The following is a 21,143-nucleotide window of genomic DNA, read 5'->3' on the forward strand; positions in this document are numbered from 1 at the left end:
TATACGTTTTGCCTTCATCTGTTTCTTCTCCCCACCACTCCTATAAATGAGCTTGATGCATATGGCAATTCTCGATTAGGTTGGGCAAATTGCTGATGGATTTTCTGCATGGTTTTTGAGAACAATAATACCGTAATCTTACAGAAACACACCACCAAAATTATATTTATATAAGCACCTTTAAGGCAACGCGAAGTCTCAAGACCCTTTACAGAAGAATTAGAAAACAAAGTATATGACACTGAACCATAGAAGGAGACATTAGGTCAGATGACCAAAACCTTGGTCAAAAAGGTAGGTTTTAAAAAGTGTCTTAAAGGAGAAACTGAGGTAGAGAGGTGTAAGGAGCTTGGGACCTAGAAGGCAAGGCATCAAAGGTGGAGCAATTAAAATTAAGTAGAAGGAAACCAGAATTAGATGAGCGCAAATATCTTCTAGGGTTTCAGGACTGGAGGAAATTATACAGATAGGGAGGGGTGAGGCTATGGAGGGATTTGAAAACAAGGAAGAGAATTTTAAAACCAAGGCATTGCTTGACAGGGGCCAATGTAGGTCAACGATCACAGGGCGATAGGGGAACAGGATTTGCTGCGACTTAACACATGGGCAGGAGAATTTTAGAATACCTCATGTTTATGGAGGGAGAATGTGGGAGACCAGCCAGGTCTATAGTCGAATCGAGGGATGATGTAGGCATGAATGAGGGCTTCAGCAGCAGATGAGCTGAGACGGGGAGAAGTTGGGCAATATTAGAGGTAGAAAGCAGTGAGGAGGCATGAGAAGTTGTGGTGAGATAGAGCTGAATATCATTAGAAATAGGTAGCCTTAGTGACGGCATGAATGAGATCAGAAGTACACCTTAGGGTCAAATGTGACACCAAGGTTGCGAACAGTCTGGCTTAATCTCAGGCAGTTGCCAAGGAGAGAGATGGAGTCAGAAGCTAGGGAATGGAATTTCGAGCGGCGATCAAAATCAATGGCATCAGAATATTTAATTGAAGGAGATTTCTGCTCAAGCAGTACTGGGTGTCCAATAAGTAGTCTGATAATTTAGCAGTGAGGAGGCATGAGAAGTTGTGGTGAGATAAGAGCTGAATATCATCAGCATACATGTGAAAACTACTGCTGTGGCTTTGAATGACATCACCTAGGGCCAGCATGTAGATGGGAAACAGGAGGGAACCAAGGAGAAATCCATGGGGGAAGCCAGAGGCAATGGTGCAGGTGCAGGAAGAGAAGCCTCCAGTTATGATTAGACAGATAAAGAGAAAGGAAAGTTTAACTTTGTCACAGTCACAAAGGATGTCACTTGTGACTTTGTAAGAGCTGTTTTGGTACTGTCGCAGGGGCTGAAATCTGACTGGAGGAATTCAAGCCATGGGATTCCAGCAAAGATAGGAATGGTTTTGGGAGGCGACAACATGACCAAGTACATGAAAAGAAAGCGAGGTTAGAGATGGGATGGTACTTTGCAATGGAAGGTGGGGGTCAAGGGTTGATTTTGAGGAGAGGGGCAATGGTTGATTTAAAGCAGAGGGGAAATAACACCTGAAAAAGAGAAAGCCATTTACAATGTTGGCTAACATGGGGGCCAGGAGTGGAAGTTGGGTGAGCAGCAGTTTAGTGCGAATAGGATCAAGGGAACAGGAAGTCCTCATTTTCATTTGCTGAGACACCAGTGATGTAGACCTTACTGACTTAACATCCAGCTTGAAACTGACAAATACTCACTTCATTCGCTGCTCGTATTGCTGAAAACTCACTCTTTTCCAATATGATCATGTCCTTTTTCACAGAAGTCATGTGCGACATAATGTGCTGAAGCATTATCTCCTGTAATTGAAATACATTATAGAAAACTTTGATACAAGAAACAGTATAATTTCAATACAAGTGCAAGTGGGACTTAAGATCGGATTAACAAAATTATCAGTACCATAAGCAGCCATTAAAATAGAAAGAGGTTCCAAAAAACTGCTGTTTGGGGTTAAAATTCAGTAAGAATCTAAGAAAAAGATAGCTGTACTCAATGCTCTGAATGGTAATTGATAAGGTTTTGATAAAACATTTTAATATAAGTCACTATGAATTCTGAAGTTAACATAATTTGAATTATCTGACAAGAAATTGTGCAAAAATACCTTGTTTAATTTATTAAAACTGCTAAGATCACACTACCAGATAAATCTTTTTGGTTCATCAAAAAACAAGTTTTCAACTAACAAGTAGTGCACCATTTATTCATTTTTGTATTTTTTGTGGGGCGGAGGTGGGGGGTGGGGGGGGGCTTCAATCTTTCAGAACACAACCAAACTGAGAATAGAGTTTACTGTTTAATGACTACTCCATTGTATTGATACAAAAATTTTGTAAATGCTTCAGATCCCATATAGCATTTCAGTTTTTATTAGGAATCTGAACACTGGCCAGGTTTGCAGTTTTAAAATAAAATGGAGTAACCAAACCTTACAAATGCTGGTGTATATATATTCAATTTTATTCAAGACTACTTATAGATGCATTTGGCATTTCAGAATAGAAATCTCATAGCTAAGAAAAGAAAAATCACTCTATTATGATTCAAATCCTTTTCCTCTCTCCAGTTTAACTAGGTGAAATCCGTGTTTCCAGTCACACAAGTAGGAAACAGAAAGGCTGATTCCCCTATCAGGCAACTGCATTGCAGAACTAGTGCGTGTAAGGTGCACAAGTCAAGAAATCACAGGCCTGGAGCTAATTATATTCTGGAATATTTTAGGCTGCAAGCTAATCGGTTTATGGAATTCTCTGTTAAACATTCCGCTTGCCCAGTTTTATTTAATTGCAGTAGAACAGTAAGTATCTGAGTTATTGACACAGCATGTTGGTGGTTACACTACCTTTGGAAATTATGTGAAATACAGACATACAAATTAAACTTCTAGAGGTCCTTGGAGATATTTCAATGCTTAAGTGTTAATTTTTAGTATGATAACATGGAAAATAAATACAAAAGATAAGGAACAATTCAGTTTTCATCATTTTTTGGGGTAATATGGTGGCTGAATGCCTTGAAGCTCCAATATATAGTATCATAGAGTTAGTTATTCAAGTAACATCTGTGAGCCTTCACAATCTGTGCTCAGATTATAACTATGCCATTACAGGAGGCTATTGAGTAGAGACCAGGCATCTGTCCAGAGAGAGCTGGGAAAGAAGAAAGAAAAACACACACACGACTACATACTGTCTACCTTTCGTGCAATTCCCAACAGCAGGTTTCATAACTGAAGTGCCTTGGAACAGATGAAATAAGAGAAAAGACAGCAAAGATGAGAAAATACTTTGGAAGGGCAGGAAAAAAATGCAAATGTAGGTAATTTATGTTTTTAGTTTTTGAGGAAAACAACTAGCACTGCCATTATTTGTTGGCTAATTGCTAAATATAGTTTGGCACACTACATTCAATGTGTACACATCAATTCAATTCAATCACAAAACAAGTAAGGGAAGGCATAAATGTACTCAAAACAGATGCAACTATAAGATAGGAACATTACAAATACCTGGAACTATAAAATTAAAAGTGCAAAAAATGTTTGAATAGAAAAAAGTGCAAATATCAAAAAGAGAAAATCTCAGCTAAAGACTGAATGCAAGAAGAAAAAAGGACAAGAGATGAGCGAGGATAAATGCTTTCATGTTTTAATTGTGTGATATTGTATTTTAACAATTCTGTTTGACATTTAACAGTTACTGTTACAGGAATGAAGTTATTCATAGTACTTTAGTATTATCATTATGATTTATTCTCAGCGTCAGAGTGCTTAGGTGACAGTTTTGAGCCTCACAGCAATCCAAGTAAGAGTTAGAATAATCTTATCTAGGCAGTTAAGGAACATATACTGTAAATAAAGGCAGAGGAATTGTGACAGGCACAGACACTGCAGAAAATGCATTGTGAGAAAAGGCTACAAAAAAGCAAATACCATTGAGTTTTATACATTGAGACAGCGAATGTAAAAGCAAGGAACTGATGCTGGGTTCGTAACCAGGCCACAACCAAGTATCGCAGGTAGCTCTGGTAAAGCTACTATAGAAAAAATTATTAGACATGGAAAGGGTACAGAGGAGTTTCAATAGAACGGTGCCAGAGATTTTAAAAATGAAGGCTTGAAAAACAGTTCTTTTTTCTTCCCACTGGAGCAGCAATTAAAGAAGAAAGAGAAGAATCTACTGGCAGTTTTCAAAATTATCAAAGGTTTTAAGAGGGTAAAAAGTAAAAGATTGCTTCCACTGGTTAGCAAAACATTAACAAGAGGGCATAAATAAAGATTATGTCTAATAAAATGAAGAGTCATTTTTCATATGGTTGTTGGAACATCGAATGCTTTACTACAAGTGACTACTGAGACAGAAACTATATCATTGAAAAATGGAATGAGAAACACTTGAAATGAGGAGGAAACAGGGTTTATAGTAGATAGCTACTGTTGAAGAGTTAACAGCGGCAAGATTGGATAGGTTGAAAAGCCAATTCCTGTAATCTAATTCCAATGGTTACATACTCTGGTTGTTCTACGGTTCTATTAAAGTCCAAATTAACATTCTTAGCAACCAATAGCATTTATGCTTTTAACACTGTCCAATAAATTTGAAAATCACTAAAGAAAATTAATCAAGTTAGAGTTGGCAGGATACCCCACAGTCAGACTGGCCTGCATTAATTTCAGTGTCAGTTTATCACAAATCTTTGAACTACTTCAAAAAGTCTGCAACACAAAAAAAATTATAACTTAAAAAGAGCCAACTCCATTTACAGAATTACTGATTGCTTGAAAGGTGCTTTAAAAAAAACATATCTTCAAGAATATTCCAACATGAAATGTTCACAACTTATTTTGGAGACATACCTTTTGTAGATGAAAAAGGCAGGACCAAGACTTAGCAATAAAAAACACAGCCAGCATACGTTAAACAACATTATAGAAAGAACGTAATTTCAGCATCAAGTTTGACTGACAGGGAATATCACCCATTATAGTTTGAGGTTCTTTAAGCTCATTGATTAAATTACAAGCCTGCAAAATGTTGTATATCCTTTGTTGCTTGCAAAATGCAGTGTCACATTTCATCCATCAAATAAGAATGTATTTCAGACAACATACCTTATCACTGGGGCAGAAACAAAAATAAAAATACTGGAGACACTCAGCAGGTCAGGCAGCATCCATCAGGAAAACATGACGCAATTGACATTCGCACTGGAAATGTGTTTTCTCATCAGATGTTGACTGATAGCTGAGTCTCTCCCGCATTTTATGTTTTTGCTTTATTCCCATTAGCTGCAGCATTTTGCTTTTAGTATCACTGGGACTGCCTTACTTGTTGAATTTTGGTTGCAAAGTCCTTGTACGTAACTTCCATGCTGGAGTGCATAACTCTCAACAGAGCAGCTACCACAACCTCGGACTGCTTAGTGGTGAAGCCTGCAAGAAAAACAGCAGTAAAACATGTTATCAAGAAAGGCTGGCAGAACAAAGATATTGTGAAATTTAACGAGAATAGTGAAAAGGTTGGCAGACCATAAAGTAACAGAAGTTACCTGAAATAAAACTGACAATTACCATAGATGCCCTCTTTTAAGCATGCCTTCATATAATAATCCTGTACTCAATTATATCCCCAACATCAATCCTCATATAGAAGATGAGGGCAAATACTGTAAAGTTTCTATCCAAAATTCTCACCATGACAGCTGGTATCCAGGAATACTTGTTCTGTTGTCGTATTTATCAGCTAATGCTACATCTTCTCCTTTGCTGTGACATTTAAAATGGCAACTGTCCTCTCTGACCTCTGCTCAGCTGATTTTAAATCTCCTTTTCATTTAACCAGCTGAGCTGTCTACTGCTTTAAAATAAAACTTGAGTATACACTTCATGAAGTGGCAAACCCAAAGACAAACTACAGCCTCCGCCAAGTCTTCTATCTGGAAGTCCAACTCCGGAGTTAGATTATAACTTGCTTGGCACCCACACTAGATATAGTGTAAAAGCCCCATGAATGAAGAATTCCATCATTAACTCACTTTACAACCTTTTCCATGCTTGCAGGTGTTGTGCTTTTATTCCTGTTACGCTCTGATATGCTTTGCAAGCCCTATTGCTTTCATTTATGTGACTCCATGCTATTCCACACCACAACCCTCACCCCAAAACTCTGCCTCCAATGCATGCAACCCTACAGTTTGTAGTCTGACCACAGAGAAACTAACACATATCAGGAAAACGCTATCCTACCAATCACTATACTTAGTTCACCTTAATGTGTTTTTGTAATTGCACTATTTGTACTTTTAAAAAAATATTGTATTAAAAATTCTGCTACATAATATAGTTTAGTGGATGAAATAGAAAATACACTTAAGTGGCCAGCAATATACACTTATACCTTAACCTCATTAATTAAGTTGCTCAACATTGTGCTGATTTAATTTACATAATATTATTGACTGAATGTAAATTAATCTGATCACATATTGGTAATAAAACAGGCCTCAACTACTAGAACTAGTGGTAGGATTTTAATCATCCAAAAATTCCTCAGTATACTTGGAAAATCAAGGAGGTTAATTAATAAAAAACATGACCAATGTATTCAGATCAACAGTTTTATTTCTATAAACAAACTATTAGATGCTACCGAGGAGCCCAAAAAAAGCCAATAGATGGAGTCTTAGGCACATCAAGTACTTTCTCCTCCAATATTAATTGCTTTGTCTGAAATTTTAGTATCGAGAACCTTGAGGTAAACCACATCTTGTGGTTGCTAGAATATTCTTGGCAGATGTCATAAAACCCTCAAAAGAGAAAAAAATCAAATTAATTACTTTTAAAGCACAATTATGATTGAGGAGGGGATAGTACAACTAAAACTATTGAAAAATATTTCCCACATAACTGAAATCCTATAACAGCTTTGGAAATGCATTTTGATTGTTATTCCCATTGTTAAATTATAGGATTATGAACAGTCATCAATAGATAATAAGGTCACATACAAGCATTGTCAGCAAGAGGTTCTCCTTTTTAGTTGGAAGTGGATTGTAAATGACTGTTTACAATTGTATGGAGTTTTCTCCATTTTTGGAAAACGTAATTCTCTCTCGATTCAATTGCTCTGCACCCACAATACAATCACTTAAATCACGAAGTACAACACAAGCATCTGTGTAGCTTTCATTTCTCTACATTAAAAGTTGTGTATATATGCTACATGGCGCTTCAGAGGCATAAGTAAAAGTCCCAGTAATAAACTGTGCATATTTGGTCATGAGAAACATTCTGATATGGATGATGCTAGTAACGTGAAAATACTGCTTTCTGGCAGTAGGAATAACTTAGCCTTTGCTAGACAAAGGCTGGGTTTTTCCAGTCCCATTGTGGCGGGACCCTCTGCGGGAGATTTGGCGGCCCAACCAAAAGTCCATTGACTTTCGGCTGAACAGGGCAATCCTGGCGGGGCCGGAATATCCCTCCCAAAGTCATGTAAACATTAAAATGACTGAATATCACAATTTCTTACTGAAGGTGGTGTTAATGCAAAGTCCATAATACCATAAGCAAGTAAAATACTGGTTTAATGAGAGGCATTGGTCACCCAAGTAATCCCTTGAATTTAATTCCAATCAGAGCACCAACGTAGTGGTTTCTCCTTCACTTGCATAAAGAAAAAGAGTATAAAATGTGCCACCTGATAGCTATTACTTTTAGATATCTAGTAAGAAACATATCTATTAATGAACTTAAATGAATTAAGTGCCATCCATGCCTCAGTTGGTAGCACTCTTGCAGGTTCAGGACCGATTCCTGGACTTTTTATGCCAGAACAAAGGCTGACATTCTAAGCAGTACTGAAGGTGCATTGCACTATTAGAGATGCTTTCTTTCAGATGAGGCATTAAAATGAGGTCCCATCTGCCCCCTCAGGTGGATGTAAAAGATCTAATGGCATTATTCTGAAGATGTGCAGGTGAATTTGTACCCTGAATGATATTTATCCTTCAGCTAACATCACAAAAACAGATTATCTGGTAATTATCACACTGTTTGTGAGAGCTTGACGTGCACAATCTAGCTGCCATGTTTTTCACACATTATAACAGTAAATACACTTTAAAAATACTTCATTGGCTGTAAAGGACCTTGGGATGTCCTGTGGTTGTGAAAATCACTACATAAAAGTGGCAAGTAACATTCATGCTACACAAGTGCCAGGCAAGGATCATTTACAAGAGAGAATCCAACCATCACCCCTTGACATTCAATGGCATTGCCTTCACTGAATCCCCCACTATCAAAATCCTGGGGTTTATCATTGACCAGAAACTGAACTGGACTAGCTATATAAATACTGAGGCTACAAGAGCAGGTTAGCGGCTAGGAACCCTGCAGCAAGTAATTCACCTCCTGACTCCCCAAAACCTGTCCACCTTCTACATGGCACAAGTCAGGAAATGATGGAATACTCTTCACTTAGCTGGATGAATGCAGCTCCAACAACACTCAAGAAGCTTGACACCGTTCAGGACAATGCAGCCCACTTGATTGGCACCCCTTCCACAAACATTCACTCCCTTCACCACCAACGCACAGTGGCAGCAGAGTGTACCATCTACAAAATGCACTGCAGGAAGTCACCAAGGCTCCTTAGATAGCACCTTCCAAACCCATGACTGTTACCATCTAGAAAGACAAGGGCAGCAGACACATGGGAACACCACCACCTGGAAGTTCCCCTCCAAGCCACTCACCATCCTGACTTGGAACTATATCGCCATTCCTTCACTGTTGCTGGGTCAAAATCCTGGAACTACCCCACCCCCCCCGCCCCTCCCCCTGCCACTAACAGCACTGTGGGTGTACCTACACCACATGGACTGCAACAGTTCAAGGCAGCAGCTTACCACCACCTTCTCAAGGGCAATTAGGGATGGGCACTAAGTGCTGGCCTAGCCAGCGACAACTGCATCCCTTGAATGAATAAAAAATAGTGAATATTTTTCTTTGAAATCATAGACTTTGAGATCTTGGCACAGAGGGAGCACTCTCACAGAAGTTTAGGGGTTGAAGTCTCACTTCGGACTTAAGCACATAACCCAATGCAGCACTGAGGAAGTGCTGCAGTGCCAGGGTTACCTTCTTATGGATGAAATGTTAAGTCGAGGCTTCAACAGCCTTTTCTGATGGATACAAAAGATCTTATGGCACAATTTGAAGAGGAATTGGGAAGTTCTCCTGGCCAATATTTGCCCCTCAAGCAACATCAAAAGATTATCCAGTCACATGTCTCTCTGCTATTTTTAGAACCTCCTGGGCACAAATTGGTTGCCCAGTTTTTCTATATTACAACCGTGACTATAATTCAAAAATGTGCTTCATCGTAAAATGCTTTGGGACTTCCTGAGCTCATGCAAAATTTAAGTCCTTTCCAGAACTCCAGAAACAGGACAAAATTATCCTAAAAAATTGATATACAATAATATAAATGCAAGTATTGTGATGAGACCCCTAGGGAAGTACACCAAGATGAGTTTCAGGAATGGAAGTACTTTAAGTTATATCTGAATCCTTAGTAGTGACTGGTCAAAAGCCTTTAAATATTGGCCCAGGTTTTGCAGTCAGAAACCACGGCACTTGCTGCTGGCCTCGAAAAAAGCTCTCCACAAAGATCTAGCGATCTGTTGTGGATTTCATCATTCCTGATGCCAGCCTGAGTCTGGCGCCAAGTCAAATGGATCTCCAGATGCCCACCAGCAGTGATGCCAGCAAACAAGGTGTTAGAAATAAGGCCTTTAATAAACGATACTTTTCAAAATAAGCATAGATTTCTTAAGGAATTGGTGGGCATAGCATAAGGCCACCTTGGCAAAGAAACATTTTCTCTCTCCCTCTGGAAAAACACAAACAATCCCAAGAAATGCTGAGGTCTCCTGATTCAGGCTTCCATGTTGACAATCATAAGTTGTTAGGACGGCACCTTGGATATGCTTTTATATATACACGAGTGTCTGGTAAGGGTCAGCAAATGGCCCTCAGCATGAGGTAAACTAAATAGTGACCTTAAGTTAAAGTGATGACAAGGGGGGAGGTGACCACCCTGACATAGAATCATAAAAGGTTTACAGCACAGGAAGAGGCTACCTGGCCCATCGTGTTTGTGTTGGCCGAAAAACGAACCACCCAAATCTTCTTGAGTACCTGTCCTATATTCATTGGTTAGAAGGGTTCCAATAAGTGATTGACATATGGCGAACTACCAGCCCCTAGAAATAAAGTGTTGGTAAAGTCATGGTGTTTGGAGATGGGTGCAGTCTTCGTCAGGCAGTTGCATTCATCAGATGGAGCAAGACCAGGAAAGATGGAGGAAGCATGGGAGAAAGGCTTCCTAACGCTTTAGATACTGAGGACAAGGCTGCCACCACAAGCTAAAGAGGCCAATACACTCTGCTCCATCTGCCCATTCCTCTTCTGGGATCAGTAAATGGCTCTCATGGGTCTTATGCTTTGATCTAGTTAGCTTAAACATCATATCTAAACTGTTGCTTCTTAACTAGCTTTATAAACTACCTTAAAATCACTTGAGCTTCTCAATTGCCTATCTGGGGTAATCTGTGACTCTCCAACCTGTTTTCTCAGTCAAAATCTCTTATCAATCATTCCTTAACATATGCCTATGCCATTAAGACTCCTGGCTCCACTTAAGAAGAAAGCTTTTGATAAAGTCCCACATAAGAGGTTAGTGTATAAAATTAAAGCACATGGGATTGGGGGTAATATATGGCAATGGGTTGAGAATTGGTTAGCAGACAGGAAAGAGAGAGTAGGAATAAACGGGCCTTTCTCGGAGTGGCAAGTGGTGACTAGTGAGGTACCGCAGGGGTCGGTGCTTGGGCCCCAGATATTCACAATGATTTGGGTGAAGGAATCAAATATAATAGTTCAAAGTTTGCTGACTGCACAAACTTGGAGGGTGTTAAGAGACTTCAAGACAATGTAGACTGTAAGCTTTTTATTTTCTGTTGGATTGTGGATTAAAATTACAATGGCTGCAGGTTGAAAGACATGTCCACTGGAACAGGATGAGAGATATATACAATGTTGCAGTCCTGGAACAGAGTGTGCCATGAAAGACAGGATGGTGCAGAAAGGAGTCCTGGACCAAGGGAGCTGCTTGACAACAGCATTTTAGTTGGCTCCTGACCAGATGACCAGGTTTTGAGAGCAGAGCAGAATAGCTCCTAGCCTGAAAGGAACAAGACCTAAAACCTCTTTGTCCTGCGTGTGGAAGATTCCAGTAATTCCACGATAATAGCTAACTTTTTTTTTCTCCTCGTATCTCTATAACCTGCTCTCTCTCTCTCTGAAAGCCCCTGTCAAGAAGCAAAGGGGAAAAATCACTGTTGCAGACATTGAAAGTGAGTGCTCAACCAGTGAACTAAATACTGAAAGTGCTGAAGTGCTGGAAGACTACCTTGTGTCATCAACAAGAACTGAAAGGAATTTGGAAGACATTAATCAAAATCAAACTATCGAATCCTATACTCTGGATTGGTGCTATTGAACTGTTTTACCCCACCCTTAAAATCCATGTTTTGTGTGTCTTATGTGTGTGCATAGAGATTTAAGGAGGTAGAGGTTAAATTGTGTTAGAAGTTAGGAGCTCATATGTCTTTCTTTTGCCACTAGTTAAAGACAATTTGTTCAATAAACAGTTATTTATTTATTAAGTTTACAAACCTGGTGCTCGTGTTCTGTTAAACTAAATTAAACGGTTAGGTAGAATTGGGGCAATCTGATGGTTTGATCAAACTTTTCACATTTGTCCCGGCTTGGGGAACAGTGGGGCTTGCAAGTACCATGCACTATCCCCAGTGAGTCGTGACAAGACAGGTTGTGAGAGTGGGCAAATACATGGCAGATGTAGTATAATGTGGATAAACGTGAAGTTATCCACTTTGGTAGGAAAAACAGAATGGCAGAGTATTATTTAAATGGTGATAGGTTGGGAAATGTTGATGTAAAAATGGACCTGGGTGTCCTTGTAGACCAACCACTGAAAGCAAGCATGCAGGTGTAGAAAGCAATTGAGAAGGGCAATGGTATGTTGGCCTTCATTGCGAGAGGGCTTGAGTACAGGAGCAAGGATGACTTACTGCAGCTGTACAGGGTCATGGTGAGACCACATCTAAAGTATTGTGTGCAGTTTTGGTTGCATTGCCCAAGAAGGGATATACGTGCCATACAAGGAGTGCAGCGAAAATTCACCAGACCGATTCCTGGGATGGCAGGTTGTCGTATGAGGAGAGATTGGGCCAATTAGGCCTGTATTCACCGGAATATAGAAGAATGAGAGGGGACCTCATTGAAAGTTATAAAAAACTAACATGACTGGACAGACTGGATGCAGGGATGATGCTTCCTCTTGGGGGTCTAGAACAACCAGTCACAGTCTCAGGATATGGGGTAGACCATTTAGAACTGAGATGAGGAGAAACGTCTTTACTCAGAGGGTGGTGAACCTGTGGAATTCTCTACCATAGAAGGTTGTGGGCCAAGTCACTGAATGTATTTAAGAAAATGGATAGATTTCTGGACTCAAGTTGTCAAGGTGTATGGGGAGAGAGTGGGAGTATGGAGTTGAGATAGAGGATCAACTATGATCATACTGAATGGCTGAGCAAGCTCGAAGGGCTGAATGACCTACTTCTGCTCCTATCTTCTATGTTTCTAAGAACTACTCCACATATGTTTAACTACAACCTATGTTGGTTCTCAAATTTCAAGCCACTGATACTTCGACCACTATGAATCCCACGCCTGATACCAATTTGTAAGGTTTCAGAGTCACAGGCAGAAAACCAGGAAGTAAAATCAATTTCTATCCTTCACTTTTAATTTTAAATTTTAGATTGAAAACATTGACTGGGACATATACATGGGATAATGGTGGAATATCAAATAGACTTTAAAAAATATAAACTGTTAAGTTTATCGTAATGGAGAATTTGACATTCATCAAATATTAAATTATTCTTTCAAAGACAGTATGGCTTTTTAGCAGTAACCAACATGATATACCGTTAGAAACAGTGACCCCGCATTCAACAAGATGCAATTTTTTCCAAGGGTTTTTACAATGAAACTAAGAACGTAAAGGTGGAGATTTTGTCAGTTTAATCATTTCATATTGGTTGCAGTCTGGGCGGAATCGCAACAGTGTTTCCTTTGGGGATGTGCAGTCATTGACTGCAGCTTCTGGATTGCCATGTTTAACTGCGCATATGCGGAATCCAGAAGTTACAGACAATTTCAGAGGATTAATGATGGTAAATACTGACAGCTTTGTTGTCTTACTCCTGCAAAATCCCGATCATAACTTTGGTACAGCATTACATTCAACTTCAGTTTAAGCATACAATTTATTCATGTTAGGTTGAAACCCCATTTCTAGGTGGAACTTTCTTCCCTCCAAATGTTCACAGGTTCAAATTCCAGGATTGCCAGTTACTTATGAGCATCTAGAGTTCGAGAGTTTGCTCGTTTTCTATCTTCTAGATTTACTGTGATCACTCAGATAATTTCACTCATCCAGAACAACAATTGATTTAGGGAATACAATGGTAAAGTAGAAAATAAAATCAAGATAAACTTTCAGTAGGAAAATACACACAGTTATATTTACCATATTCTTCCAGTTGTCGTACCACTGCATGAGTATCGAAATAGAACTTCCGACCTTCCAATGGAGACAGATCCACTTTCTTCAAGCTATACTGAGAAGATCCTACAGATGCACTTAACTCTAAAATAAAATTGATACAAGTTTTAGAAAGAGAAAAACTGCCATTGACTTTTTGAAGTAGGGAAATAGAGGACAGGAAGGAAGGGGACCCCTAGGAAATGTGATTTGACTAAAAACTGTCACCACAATGAAAATAAATATTTTCATGAAAGCTGGTCCTCTAATTGACTATTCTGTTCCTTCAATGAGGAAGCGATGGAGTAGTGGTATTGTTGCTGGGCTAGTAATGCAGAGACCCAGAGTAATGCTCTGGGGACCTGGGTTCAAATCCTGCCAAGGGAGAAGGTGGAATTTGAATTCAATAAAAATCTGGAATGAAAAGCCTAATGATAACCATGAAACCATTGTCAATTGTTGTAAAAAAAACCATCTGTTTCACGAATGTCCTTTAGGGAAGGAAATCTGTCGTCCTTACCTGGTCGGCCTACATGTTGACCCTGAAATGGCCGAGCAAGCCTCTCAGTTGTAACAAACCAATACAAAGTCACAAAAAAGGAATGAAACCGGACAGACCACCCTACACCGACCTAGGCACCGGAAACGATAAGAGCAATCGCAGCCCTGTCGACCCTGCAAAGTTCTCCTTGCTAACATCTGGGGGCTAGTGCCAAAATTGGGAGAGCTGCCTCACAGACTAGTCAAGCAACAGCCTGACATAGTCATCATCATGGAATCATATCTTAGGTACCGATAATGTCCCAGACTCCACCATCACCACCCCTGGGTATGTCCTGTCCCACTGGACAGACCCGGCAGAAATTGTGGCACAGTGGTATACAGTCGGGAGGGAGTTGCCTTGGGTGTCCTCAACATTGAATCTGGAATCCATGAAGTCTCATGGCATCAGGTCAGGGAAATAGAGGCCAGGAAGGAAGGCCTCTTGATGATTACCATGTACCGCCCTCCCTCAACTGATGAATCGGTGCTCCTCCATGTTGAACAACGGGTTCAAGAGCACAGAACGTACTCTGGCTGGGCGACTTCAATGTCCATCACCAAAAGTGGCTCGGTAGCACCACTACTGACCGAGCTGGCCGAGTCCTAAATGACATAGCTGCTTGACTGGGTCTGAGGTAGGTGGTGAGGGAACCAACAAAAGGGAAAAACATACTTGACCTCACCCTCACCAACCTGCCTGCTGCAGATGCATCTGTCCATGACAGTATCGGTAGGAGTAACCATTGCACAGTCACTGTGGAGACGAATTCCCGCCTTCACATTGAGGATACTCTCCTTCGTGTTGTGTGGCACTACCACCTAAATGGGATAAATTTCGAACAGATCTAGCAATTCAAGACTGGGCACCCATGAGGCGCTGTGGGTCAACAGCAGCAGAATCATACTCGAACACAATCTGCAACCTCATGGCCTGACAAATACCCCACTCTACCATTACTATCAAGTCAGAGGATCAACCCTGGTTCAATGAAAGGTACAAGAGGGCATGCCAGGAGCAGCACCAGCAATATCTAAAAATAAGATATCAACTTGGTGAAGCTATAACATAGGACTACTTGCATGCCAAACAGCATAAGCAACAAGTGATAGATAGAGCTAAATGATCCCACAACCAACGGATCAGATCTAAGCCCTGCAGTCCTGCCACATCCAGTCGTGAATGGTGGTGGACATTTGAACAACTCACTGGAGGAGGAGGCTCCACAAATATCCCATCCTCAATGGTAGAGGAGCCCAGCACAGCGTGCAAAAGATGAGGCAGCATTTGACCGAGTGTGGCATCAAGGAGCCCTAGCAAAACTGGAGTCAATGGGAATCAGGGGTGAAACTCTCCGCTGGTTGGAGTCATACCTAGCACAAAGGAAGATGTTTGTGGTTGTTGGAGTCAGTCATCTCAGCTCCACATCACTGCAGGAGTGCCTCAGGGTAGTGTCCTCAGCCCAACTATCCTTAGCCACTTCATCAAAGATCTTCCTTCCATCATAAGGTCAGAAGTGGGGATGTTTGCTAATGGTTGCACAATGTTCAGCACCCATTTATGACACCTCACATACTGAAGGAGTCCATATCCAAATGCAGCAATGTCCAGGCTTGGGCTGACAAGTAGCATTTACACCACACAAGTGCCAGGCAATGACCATCTCCCACAAGAGAGAATCCAACCATCGCCTCTTGATGTTCAATGGCATTACCATCACTGAATCCCCCAATATCAACATCCTGAGAGTTACCATTGACCAGAAACTGAACTGGACTAGCCTTATAAATACCGTGGCTACAAGAGCAGGTCAGAGGCTAGGAATCAGGTGACGAGTAACACTTCTTGACTCCCCAAAGCCTGTCCACCATCTTCAAGGAACAAATCAGGAGCGTGATGGAATACTCTCCACTTGCCTGGATAGTGTGGCTCCCACAACACTCAAGAAGCTGGACACCATCCAGGACAAAGCTGTCCACTCAATTGGCACCACATCCACAAACTGTCACTTCCTTCACTACCGACACACAGTTGCATCAGTGTACACCATCTACAAGATGCACTGCAGGAATTCACCAAGGCTCCTTAGACAGCACCTTCCAAACCCACAACCACTACCACCTAGGACAAGGGGAGCAGATAGATGGGACCACCACCGCCTGGTACCCCTGCAAGTCACTCACCATCCTGACTTGGAAATATATCGCCATTCTTTCACTGTTGCTGGGTCAAAATCCTGGAATTCCCTAACAGCACTGTGGGTGTACCTACACCACGTGGACTGCAGTGGTTTAAGAAGATAGCTCACCACCACCACCTTCTCAAGGGCAACTAGGAATGGGTAATAAATGCTGGCCCAGCCAGCGAAGCCCACATCCCGTGAATGAATAAAAAAAGGATCATAAAGTGAAACCCAACAGCAGGTGGTAGATATTAAAAATCCATCAACAAGGGAGAAGCTGTGTGGGTATTTATATATATCGTATTCTGGAAAATATTAAGAATTGTTTTGACTCTTATGAAAATGGAAAAATATATTTTCTTACTTGTTCAGAAGCACAAAAGCTTGACAAATACCAGTGAACATCACCAGAGGGCATTTCATGTAGTGCCACAAAAGTTTTGCAATTTCAGACATTCTCAAGTTGATCCAGTGCCCTAGGATCCACATTATAAATTGGATATGTTGCCTTCATAATGTGATTTTTTTTCTTGTGTGATGACCCCAGTTAAGCTCTCGGGCCAGTTGCAGCCCTGATTGTTTCTATGGACCTCATCAAAATACACCCCATTAATGCATTGTGCAGCAGCAGCCGCCATGCAAGGGGAGAGAACTGACAGTATGAAAAATGTTTTTACTAAATCTGGATAAAATTTATAAATGTACTCCCTCAACTGCACTTTCCCTTTTAAGCATCAAGTGTCAGTTTGCAGCACTCACACTCAAAGCAAAGCCACATAGCAAGGATATCATCTACAGCAACTAGTTCATTGTAGGACTGAGGGAGGGCTGCATTTTCAGCACTCCACCATTGATGGCTGGGCTCTCAGCTGCCTAGGCTCATGTTCTGGAATTCCCTCAACGCTCTCCACCTCTCTCTTTCCTGATTTACAATGATCCTGAAAACTTACCACTTTGACCAAGCTTTTTGTCACCCGTCCTAATATCTTGTGGCTCAATGACAAATTTTGTTTTGTAACATTCCTATTAAGTGCCTCAGGATGCTACATAAATGCAAGTTCTTGTTGCATTGACAGAAGTGCAGTCTTTAGGATAAGACAATAAGCTAACACCCTGTCTACTTGCTCAAGTGCATATAAAGAGTAAAGTGCTCTCCCAGTGACCTGGTCAACATTCCTTTCCCAATCAATATCATGAAAAACAGATCAACTAACTCACATGCCACATACAAATTACCTGTCCTGCTTACTCACATAATGAGTTGCTGCACTTCAAATGTAAGCCACTTGCTGTAAAACATTTGAGGCATCTCATAAATGCAAAGTCTTTCTTTAATAGTAATTTGATCAATTTCCACAAAGATAATAAACTGTCATCTATAGCCACAATCAATTTTTAATGTGGTTTCTTTTTTTAAAAAAAGGTTACAATTGCAGAACCATTCTAATGTGGTGGTTTTCTCTCACTCTGTTGTAAAACAATCATATCCTTCAATAATATTAGCTGCTCTTTTTCTATGTCTAAGTTTAACTTGGCATCCATCAACATTTTTATTTCAAACTTGCCACTCATATTTCTCAAGAAATATGTACAGTACTTTGTTTATGTCTTCAGCAGATCTATTTCAGATAGCTTAAGCTCAGTTAGTACCAGATCAAAGTTCAAGATGTGTTAAAAATCATGATCATTCACATTGATCAGCACAGTGCTCATGTCACAAAAGTTTCAGAAATGAGACATCTGTTCCAAATCCAGTCACAGGGGCTGAATTTTATTATCACTCAACAGCTAAACTGGCTTCTTACAAATGTTGAGAAACTTGAGCTTCTTTTTCAGGAAGCAGGCCTACAGCATTAGTTGAGAAATTGGAAACTACATCACAAAAGTGTTATTCACTAACTCATTTTTTTTGAAAGGATGCTTTGTTGATGGGCACAAGATTTGACATTTCTAAGTAGATAGACTAAAACATATTTGCCAAATAGTCTATGGGCTATAAATCCATCAAAGCACAGTCAACTCAATCCTATTTGCATTATTCATTGTTTGTTCTGAGCCCAGTTGGCTGTGTTTGCTGCCAACGCCGTGCACGCGCAGTTCTACTGGTTCTCTGCCATCTGAAATAGGAAACCAAATTTCACCTCAGAGACAGGCATTGTCCAGTGTCAATTCTCTGGTATCCACAGACAAAACTGTCTCACACAACTTCATTTCGCTTGAATTACTAAGTAAATAACTGCAAGCTCTGTGCTCAGAAACCACGCTAAAGGCGTTGGCTACTGTAAAGGCTATGCGCCCTGACAATATTTCGGCAATAGTACTGACGATTTGTGCTCCAAAACTTGCCACACCCCTAGCCAAGCTGTTCCAGTACAGCTACAGCACTGGCATCAACTGGCTATGTGGAAAATTGCCCAGGTATACGGGATATACAGGAAAAAGGACAAATGTAACCCAGCCAATTACTGCCCCATCAGTAAATTAATGGAAGGGGTCATCAACAGTGCTATCAAATGGTACTTGCTTAGCAATAACTTGCTCACTAGCCCTTGTGGAACCCAAACTGGGCGTCACTCAGCTCCTGACCTCATTACAGCCTTGGTTCAGACATGGACAAAAGAGCTGAACTCCCGAGGTGAGGTGAGAGTGACTGCCCTTGACATCAAGGCTGCATTTGACAGAGTGTGGCATCAAGGAGCCCTAGGAAAACCGGAGTCAATGGGAATCAGGGGGAAAGCTCTCCGCTGGTTGGAGTCATACGTAGCACAAGTTGTGGTTGTTGGAGGTCAGTCATCTCTGCTCCAGAATATCACTGCAGGAGTTCCTCAGGATAGTGTCCTCAGCCCAACTATCTTCAGCTGCTTCATCAAAGACCTTCCTTCCATCGTAAGGTCAGAAGTGTTCGCTAATGATTGCACAACGTTCAGCACCATTTGCAACTCCTCAGATACTGAAGCAGTCCACGTCCAAATGCAACTAGACCTAGACAATATCCAGATTTGGACTGACAAGTGGCAAGTAACATTTGTGCCCAGAAGTGTCAGGCAATGACCATCTCCAACAAGAGAGAATCCAACCATCACCCCTTGATGTTCAATGGCATTACCAACACTGAATCCCCCACCATCAACATCCTGGGGGAGGGGGGTTATCATTGACCAGAAAATGAACTGGACTAGCCATATAAATAACAAAAACAAAAATTCCTGGAAAAACTCAGCAGGTCTGACAACCTCTGCGGAGAGGAATACAGTTAACGTTTCGAATCCGTATGACTCTTTTATGCCTGTCTCTTTATGGGGTATATGGAACACACCTAGTTTCAGTCCTACTCAGGCCCCCTCCCACAGCTCTTTCTCCGGTACATCGATGACTGCTTCGGAGCTGCTTCATGCTCTCGTCTGGGCCTGGAAAAATTTATTAATTTTGCTTCCAATTTCCACCCCGCCATCTTTGACACTTCCTTTCCCTTCCTTCACCTCTCTGTCTCAATTTCTGGTGATAGACTATCCACCAATATTCATTACAAGCCTACAGACTTCCACAGCTACCTCGACTACTGCTCCTCACACCCTGCTTCCTGTAAGGACTGCATCCCATTCTCTTTGCCTCCGTCGCATCTGTTCTGATGATGCCACTTTCAAAAACAGTTCCTCTGACATGTCTTCCTTCTTCCATAACCGAGGTTTTCCACCCACGGTGGTTGACAGGGCCCTCAACTGTGTCCGGCCCATCTCCCGCGCATCCGCCCTCACACCTTCCTCTCCCTCCCAGGACCATGATAGGGTCCCCTTGTCTTCACTTATCAACCCAGCAGCCTCTGCATTCAAAGGATCATCCTCCACCATTTCCGCCAACTCCAGCATGATGCCACCACCAAACACATCTTCCCTTCACCCCCCAGGCAGCATTCTGCAGGGATTGTTCCCTCCAGGACACCCTGGTCCACTCCTCCATCACCCCCTACACCTCAACCCCCTCCCACAGCACCTTCTCATGCAACTGCAGAAGGTGCAACACCTGCCCCTTTACCACCCCTTCCTCACCGGCCAAGGGCCAAACACTCCTTTCAAGTGAAGCAGCATTTCGCTTGCACTTCCCACAATTTAGTCTACTGCTTTCGCTGCTCCCAATACGGTCTCCTCTACATTGGAGAGACCAAACACAGACTGGGTGACCGCTTTGCAGAACACCTTCGGTCTGTCCGCAAGCATGACCCAGACCTCCCTGCTCTCATGCCCACATGTCCGTCCTTGGCCCTGCTGCAATGTTCCAGTGAAGTTTAACGCAAACTGGAGAAACAGCACCTCATCTTCCAACTAGGCACTTTACAGCATTCCGGACTTGATATTGAGTTCAGCAACTTTAGATCATGAACTCTCTCCTCCATCCCCACCCCCTTTCCGATCCCCCTTTTTCCAATAATTTATCATTTTTTATATATTTTTTAATGTATATTTTTCTTTTCCCACCTATTTCCATTATTTTAAAATGTATTTCCATCCATTGTTTTATCTCTTTTAGCTTATTTTGATCCCTTCCCCCCACCTCACCCCCACTAGGGTTATCTGTCACTTGATTGTCCTGCTCTCTACCCTTAATGTCATCATTAGCACATTCCTCAGCTAATATCACCGTCAATACCCCTTTGTCCTTTTGTCTATGACATCTTTGGCAATC

At 41.3% G+C, this 21,143-nt stretch overlaps 1 protein-coding gene across 2 annotated transcripts in view; it reads right to left on the bottom strand.

Annotated features, from left to right (window-relative positions):
* Nucleotides 1-21,143, bottom strand: part of LOC121276103 (mitochondrial calcium uniporter regulator 1-like) — a 42,056-nt gene that overhangs the window by 18,434 nt on the left and 2,479 nt on the right. Inside the window, exons 2-4 of one of the 2 annotated variants that reach the window (XM_041184054.1) lie at nucleotides 13,726-13,845; nucleotides 5,365-5,468; nucleotides 1,732-1,833 (exon numbers count right to left, since the gene is read on the bottom strand). In XM_041184054.1, coding sequence (XP_041039988.1) covers nucleotides 1,732-1,833; nucleotides 5,365-5,468; nucleotides 13,726-13,845 — 326 coding nt within the window. The remainder of the gene's footprint in view (nucleotides 1-1,731; nucleotides 1,834-5,364; nucleotides 5,469-13,725; nucleotides 13,846-21,143) is intronic. The other variant, XM_041184055.1, reaches the window with a different exon arrangement.

Source organism: Carcharodon carcharias, chromosome 3, assembly GCF_017639515.1.
Source record: "Carcharodon carcharias isolate sCarCar2 chromosome 3, sCarCar2.pri, whole genome shotgun sequence".
NCBI lineage: Eukaryota > Metazoa > Chordata > Chondrichthyes > Lamniformes > Lamnidae > Carcharodon > Carcharodon carcharias.